This window comes from Electrona antarctica (assembly GCF_951216825.1).
Source record: "Electrona antarctica genome assembly, chromosome: 3".
In the NCBI taxonomy this organism is placed as follows: domain Eukaryota; kingdom Metazoa; phylum Chordata; class Actinopteri; order Myctophiformes; family Myctophidae; genus Electrona; species Electrona antarctica.
In genome coordinates this window covers 48,432,365-48,440,749 of record NC_136808.1, presented here as the reverse complement: position 1 = coordinate 48,440,749, position 8,385 = coordinate 48,432,365, and the positions used below count along the sequence as shown (strand labels likewise).

Here is an 8,385-nt window from a genome sequence, read left to right as displayed (position 1 = left end):
AATCCAAAAAGAATATTTATTCAAACATAGTGTCCATTGTGCTTCAGTCTAACAAAGCATATCATTCTTGTTCATGTTTCTGTGGAAGATTAAAGGCTATACAAAAAGAAAAGAGTTTGCATCCATTGAGCCTTTCCCTTTGACATTGTTACTACTAATAGCTATTTGCACACTTTCCCCTTTTAGATAGCATTGTTTACATATTTATGCTTGTTTGCACAATTATGTTTGTTTGCATAATTATGCTCGTTTACATAATTATGTTTGCTAACATCTATTAGAACCTACATACAAAAAGGCAGTGTTTCAAATGAGATGTGTTATTAAATGCTAAATGGAAATTAATATTCACAAATATCGAAAAATAAAATAAAATCACACTTCCCTCACTGCTGATTTCAATCAACGGCTTTGGTATGAACTAAATGAAATGTCCTGTTATGTTATATTATTATATACACAGCTCAGTTTCCCTTTTAATGACAAAACGGCAACGTGTGACGTTATGCACACCGTACTACGAGTAGGAGGACGAAGGAAGTAAACAAGAGGGAACTGCGATCGATAAATGATCAACAAAACAAAGCTAGGATGGGAGGTCGGGTATGCAAATTATGAGATCAAAGCAATACACAGTTAGTTGTGTCCCTTTTCTATGAAAACTAGGGATGCACCGAATATTCGGCCACCAAAACTATTCGGCCGAATAGTGGCCAAAAAAAAAAGAAGCATATTCGGAATCAGTTGATTTTAGAGCCGAAACCAAATAGTCAAAGAACCGGGGTTACCTTAACCTACCGCTTTGTTGTGAAAACGTGATCACGGCACACACATACCTGTACGTAGCAACAAAAGGTATGGCCATGACAGCAATGGTACAAAAACTGGTAAAAAGATATATAATAGAAATCATATTCGGTTTTCGGCCAACTGTTTTCTATAGTCGTTTTTTCGGCCAATCATTTCCCATTCGGTGCATCTCTAAAACCACTTGAAAGACATCAGGTTTCACTACAGACTGGCCTTCCTTATTTAGAAGAACGTTTAGTGATGTCACTACAGTGTGGCCTCACTTCTTTAGCCCATTTAGACCTGAGGACGCATCTGGATCACCTTATAGCTTTTGACACCTTCAACCATTATTTTAAACTTTAGCTGGTGAAAATAGCAGATCTACAAGCTCATAGCACGCTACAAGCTTATAGATCTGCATTTTGAATCGTCATAACGTGCCAATATTTGAATATATATTCTTTCACAGCGAACATTTTTAATAACTCAAAAGATTTGCTTCTAGGGGTCCCTGGAGCAACATATCCTTGACATGAAATACCACTGACATAGAAACAGGTTTTTCAGAAAACTGTCATGATTAAATTTTAGAGGACATTTGTAGAATCTGTTCTCAGGTCTTAATGGGTTTAGTGATGTCACTGCAGAATGCAGTGTGGTCTCTCTTATTTAGAAGAACGTTTAATGCACAGGTTACCGCCTGGGGGTTTCTGTTCCGTATGTTTTTATGGAGAGACTGGAGAGATAACTGTGGAACACGCAGGTTTTGAAAGATACAGATATTCACCATCCTTTGAAAGATCTCACTGATTTCAATGGCCCCGGTGCAAACATTAAAAACAATTAACAAAAATGTATAAAAGGAGGAAAAAAAGAGAAGAAATTAAAAAAAAACAAAAAACAAACAAAACAAACATGAGCACAACTTCAAATTATTTTCAGAACATCGATTCAGCTTTTTCGTTTTCAAAGTTTCTGCTCCAAATAATTAATATAATACTCTTTATTTATGGTATACTTTCTCATTAAGCGGTGGAAATCTAGAGCGAAGTGGTAAAAAAATAGAATTGGAGAAGAGACTCAGTGGATATACAGTATAAAAACAAATGTTGGAAAAGACAAGATTCAACAAATCCCCCAAATATTCAAGGACTTCTTTTTTCCATCTAGCATTATAAGTTGTTTTGAGACAAAACACAAAGAAGATGCAGACAGAGAATGCTCCCCCCCCCCCCCTCCCCCCCCCCCTCCCCCCCTGAAACTAGGTCTATACATAATTACAAACACTAGCTCAGAAAAGAATGCGACAGCTGCAATGGACTCTTCGCTAAACCCCGCCCCAAAAGCGATTGTCCAATCAATGCCAATCCAAATAGTTTAGCAACCGTTTGCTGGGCAAGCTTCCGTCACCTCATATAGAGCGCCGAAGTCCTGACGTCACCTCATATAGAGCGCCAAAGTCCTGACGTCACCTCATATAGAGCGCCGAAGTCCTGACGTCACCTCATAACTGTCAGTGTTATTTTGCACAGCTGTGTTGTTGAACACATACACAGCTTAACGTCATGGCTGTGTTGTTGAACACATACACAACTTAACATCATGGCTGTGTTGTTGAACACATACACAGCTTAACGTCATGGCTGTGTTGTTGAACACACACAGCTTAACGTCATGGCTGTTGTTGAACACATACACAGCTTAACATCATGGCTGTGTTGTTGAACACATACACAGCTTAACGTCGGGACAGTTACACGACTGACCCGCCCAGGTGATGGCAATAATACTAATCACTGTAGTCTTACCGTGCATTACATGAAAACTCGACGTCAAAGTTGATTGAGTTGGATACTGTCCTCCAGTGCATAGCCTATACTGCAGGCCTGGTTGACTAGATTTAGAAGACATGTGTCCAGTGCATAGCCTACTGCAGGCCTGGTTGAGTAGATTTAGAAGACATTTTGAAGCTCTTGCTACTGAAATGATGGATCGTGTATATATGGAGAAGAAATGGCATCATTAACATGCATCTCCATGGGTGACAGAAGGACAGCTTGCCATCGCGGAGCAGAGTGGGTGGGGCTTAGCGAAGGGTTAACAATTGTTGCAGAGAATTGTAAACCCTGGAGCACAGCCCCACACACACACACACACACACACACACACACACACACACACACACACACACACACACACACACACACACACACACACACACACACACACACACACACACACACACACACACACACACACACACACACACACACACACACACACACACACACACACACACACACACACACACACACAATCCCACTGCACTTTCATTCATACTCAGTGGTTTTCAACCTTTTTCATATCATTATTTATTCGCCATTTGAGCCACGTTACCACCATCTGTGACCAGATTTGACTGAGGGGCTGCCATCGCACATAAAAGCACAGGCAGACTCCTCACATACTAGAGCATGTCTGAAATAAGTGTCAGAGCTGAAATCGACATGTAAATATGAAATAAATGCTTAAACATGTAGCTAGGTGTAATGTTAGAGACCACAGAAGACATGTCAATATGAAATAAATGCTTACACATGTAGCTAGGTGTAATGTTAGAGACCACAGAAGACATGTCAATATGAAATAAATGCTTACACATGTAGCTAGGTGTAATGTTAGAGACCACAGAAGACATGTAAATATGAAATAAATGCTTAAACATGTAGCTAGGTGTAATGTTAGAGACCACAGAAGACATGTCAATATGAAATAAATGCTTACACATGTAGCTAGGTGTAATGTTAGAGTCCACAGAAGACATGTAAATATGAAATAAATGCTTAAACATGTAGCTAGGTGTAATGTCCACAGAAGTGAACCTTTCAAGCCTGTTTTCTCAACTCGCTGTTTTCTGCAAGACATTACTCTATAAGCCATATCTCCAAAACTGGTGGGTCAAACTGAACATCCAATGGGCCCTCAGTCAAATCTGGTCACATTTGATGAGATAAAAGGCTGATTCATACTCGAGTTTTAGGTGATAAGTAGCCTGGCCCAGCCTGTGTGGTTTCTGGTCTAGATGGGCGTGGCCCAGCCTGTGTGGTTTCTGGTCTAGAGGGGCGTGGCCCAGCGTGTGTGGTTTCTGGTCTAGAGGGGCGTGGCCCAGGCTGTGTGGTTCCTGGTCGAGAGGGGTGTGGCCCAGGCTGTGTGGTTTCTGGTCGAGAGGGGTGTGGCCCAAGGACTGTCTAAAGAGGACGAGACGCGAAGACCGTACGGGCGACGCCATGTTGCTCCATGGTGCTCCATGGAAGGAAAGAAACATGCGCAATGGGCTATATGCAGCCAACACTTCCGCGTTCAGCTTCCTTGGTCTCAACTGCGCATGTTTCTTTCCTTCCATGGACCACCATGGAGCAACATGGCGTCGCCCGTACGGTCTTCGCGTCTCGTCCTCTTTAGACAGTCCTTGGTGTGGCCCAGGCAGTGTAGTGTAGTTTCTGGTCGGGAGGGGCGTGGCCCAGGCTGTGTGGTTTGTGGTCTAGAGGGGCGTGGCCCAGCCTGTGTAGTTCCCGGCCCCATCTTGTGCCACCCCTTACCCCTTATCCTTACATCATCACCCCTAAACCCCTTACCCCTAAACGTATTTGCCATTTTTACTAAAGAAAATCATTGACACGTTGCGAGCTTCTAGAATGGCCAGTTGAACCATTTTAAAATAGTAAAAAAAGTGCAATTACGTTTAGGGGTAAGGGGTGGCCCTCTATCTTTTAAAGATCTATAAGGGTCCATTTGGTTACCAACAACTCTCCATCATTTAGCTGAGGACCACCTGGAAACCCCCCCATTGGTTGAAAACCACTGACTTATAAACATGACCCACAGTCCTCATGTGCATCCAGGAGTCAACACGCATGTACATGTACTCTGCTGTCGGGGAGAAACCAGCTAACTCCAAAATGTTCATTTTTCAGGAAATGAAAGGAAATGAAGAAACCTGAAGAAAGAAATGAAGAAAGCAATACTGCCTAATTAAAGTTGGTGTTGTGACTTTATATATTGTCAAGTACTTGCATGAGCGGTGGTGGAGTTAGCTGCTTTAAGCAGACAGTTTGAGTCCAAGGGAGTTGAGAGCTTTTGTCCGAAGCGCTGTTACTCCTTTCCATTGGTTCAATATAGAGCGTTGCAGTCCCCCCCCCTTTCATGACGACACTAGGACCAGAAGTGAATTCCCCGTTCATTTTTCCCATAGACATTTCAAAAAGTATTTATTTAAAGACGATTACGCCACGGACAAAGCCAACTCGAGTTGTGACAAATCATGACAACAAACAACATTTGGGCCGAACAAATAATTACAAAGAAGAAAAACAACAACAAAAGTGTTGTAACCTGCTGTTTGTTGTCATGATTTGTCACAACTCGAGTTGGCTTTGTACGAGGCTTAAAAGGTCTTTAAATAAATACTTTTTGAAATGTCTATGAGGAAAATGAACGGGGAATCATTTCCTGGTCCCTGGTAGAGGGCAGGACCGCGGCCAACACACAGGGCGTAAAAAAACCTCAAATGGAGTTAGGTGGTTTCCTCCCAACAGCAACGATACGTACAGTATGTAAATATGGATCAGATCTAGTTGTGCTTGGCGCGGAGCCCCTTCAGGTAGCCCTTCCAGCGCTTCACCACCTCCCTGAAGACGGGCGCTCCGTCGATGCTGGCCAGCAGCTGCAGCTGGTTGATGTGCGTGGTGTGGTAGTCCCAGCGCGCCAGGTTGGGCGCCGCGCCCAGCACAAAGTGGCGCAGGTCGTAGACGCTGCCCGAGCCCGTGTCGAACAGCGGCAGCATGGCCTTGAGCGACTCCATGCCGCGCGCCAGCAGCCGCGCCGCCTCGCGGCCGCCCGCCGCCAACTCCCCACCGCTGCCCCCTGCAGTCTCCGACAGGTCGTACAGACCAAGCAGGGAGTAGATGAACCCGTTGAGCACGAAGGAGGCCGGCGTGGTCGGATACTCCTCGTACCAGTCATACCTGTTGGAAAGAAAACCATGAACGACATGTAGTATAGAGCGTCGCAGTCCCGCCCCCTTTCATGACGACGCCAGGCCCAGGAAATAATTCCCAATGCATTTTCCCCAAAGACATTTCAAAAAGTATTTATTTAAAGACCTTATAAGCGTCGTACGAAGCCAACTCGAGTCGTGACAAATCATGAAAACAAACACAATATTTTGGACCAAACAAATAATTACAAAGAAGAAAAACAACAACAAAAGTGTTACCTGCCGTTTTTTACTTCTTCCTAATTATTTGTTCAACCCAAAACATTGTGTTTATTGTCATGATTTGTCACGACAACAATTGGCTTTGTCCGCGGCGTAAACGTCTTTAAATAAATACTTTTTGAAAAGTCTATGAGGAAAATGAACGGGGAATTATTTTCCGGGTCTCTCGAGGGGGCGGGACTGCGACGCTCTATATAGTATGACATACTATAGTATGTCAAAAAGTAGTTTTTAGTATGTTGTTTTTCATGGTTTGATGATAGAAACAATGTGAAAATCATGAAAAACGACATACTATATGTCGTTGTTCATGATTTGACGATAAAAAAAATTATGAAAACCATGATAAAAGACATACTACAGTATGTACGATACATAGATACTATAGTATAGTATTATACTATGGTATAGTATTATACTAGTATGTACTATGCATAGATAGCACTCCTGGTAGCAGTCGGACTCGTAGCTGGGTTGGGTTAATACGTAATTGGTGATCACCAATTGTTTGAGATAATCACAATGTATTGTCAAAAAAATCCAAAACTATTATAAGTTATAACCCATCGTGTCACCTTCTTAGCGTATAACCACTTTAAATTAGTTTAAAACGGTTAGTCCCAATACTTGATTCTGATACTAATTTAGACTGAAGTATAATTGGGTGGGTCATGTTTGCAAATCAATAATATATCAGTATTCGGATATTAACACTCCGAGCGGCATAAACGGAGGTCTTCGTCCTATCAAATAATCCCGCTCGTCGCCCAGGACGGAGATTAATCACAGGACAGAACATTAATGATCGCATTTTGTCTGTAAAGTCACTTGCAAATAAATTATTGGTAGTTGCTGGTTGATGTTTTTTTGGGCTTGATTCTAAAGTGTACAGTAGTTGCTTATTTGGGCTTGCTTCCACATTTCTTCACATCAAGGAACCCCCGATTAATATGTAATTGTCCACAGACATCCATCTGAACATATTTTGTGCCTTTTTTATTAAAATGTTTGAAAAATATTCAAAATATTTCGATTTATTCTCAATGTGTTTTTAAATAACGGATGTACAACCTCACAATGCGTCGATGTTAGCTTGTAGATCAGCTATTTTCATTTGTGCTTGTTTTCATAGAACCTGGCCACTTGTTTCTTTTGCCAAACTGACAACACAGCAAGAGAAAGAGGAACTTATGCACACACAAGCGCAATGCACTATGGGCAACGCAATGCACTCTGGGCCGTAAGAAACAGGTGGATAACCTTGAGTCGTACCTGTTCATGAACACGGCCTTGACGCCGTGCTGCGCTGAGGGCTGCGTGTACGGCCCCGTGGCCTTGAGTGCCGCCTGCAGGTACACCTGGGCATGGAATAAAGCAAAAGATTAAAAAATAATTACAATTTAGGCGTTTAGCAGACACTCTTAATCCATTCCAGAGTGACTTACATTAACCCATTTTGACCTGAGATCAGATTCTAAAAATGTCTTCTACATCCTGACAGTTTTCTGAAAAAGCTATGTTTCTATGTCAGTGGTTCTTCGATTTAAAAAAAATAGCAGACCTACAAGCTCGTAGCGCGCCACTGAGTGGCACGCTATGAGCTTGTAGATCTGCTATTTTTCAATAGCTAAAGCATAACATAATGCTAACACCAAAAGGGGTTCCCGTCTTGCATGGCAATACATCACATACATAAATACATTCATGTGTAAGCTAAGAACGTAACAGTGGAAATATCTATATAATGAAACTATATGCATATATACTATATAGTGCTATGTCTACATAAAATGCTAGAATAAAATGCTATCCAAGTTACATAAGTTGAGCCTTTGCATACGCCTGTAAGGTCGTCGGGGCTAGGGCAGGTGCTACGGGGCAGGATGGTGTCTGAAGAGGTGGGTTTTCAGACTACGGCGGAAGGTTGGGAGTGAGTCTGTAGTTCTGACTGCAATGGGAAGTTCATTCCATAGTTTAGATTGGGAGTGAGTCTGTAGTTCTGACTGTAATGGGAAGTTCATTGCATAGTTTAGATTGAGAGTGAGTCTGTAGTTCTGACTGTAATGGGAAGTTCATTCCATAGTTTAGATTGGGAGTGAGTCTGTAGTTCTGACTGTAATGGGAAGTGCTACTACTGTGCTACATACAGCCAACCACATGGAATAAAGCTAAATAAAATCTCACGTCTAATTATTGCCGATTCCTAAACAATTAAACAGGTAATGATGTTTTAGACAGTAATATTGTCCCTGCCATCAACCAGGTGAAATAAATCACAGATTGTGGCTTTAAATATCTGGAGGTTATGCAATAAC

At 42.1% G+C, this 8,385-nt stretch overlaps 1 protein-coding gene across 1 annotated transcript in view; it reads right to left on the bottom strand.

Annotated features, from left to right (window-relative positions):
* Positions 1-2,107: 2,107 nt before the first annotated feature.
* Positions 2,108-8,385, bottom strand: part of LOC306920845 (D-glucuronyl C5-epimerase B-like) — a 43,858-nt gene continuing 37,580 nt past the window's right edge. Inside the window, exons 9-10 of the mRNA XM_079497776.1 lie at positions 7,343-7,428; positions 2,108-5,816 (exon numbers count right to left, since the gene is read on the bottom strand). Coding sequence (XP_079353902.1) covers positions 5,423-5,816; positions 7,343-7,428 — 480 coding nt within the window. The 3' untranslated portion in view covers positions 2,108-5,422. The remainder of the gene's footprint in view (positions 5,817-7,342; positions 7,429-8,385) is intronic.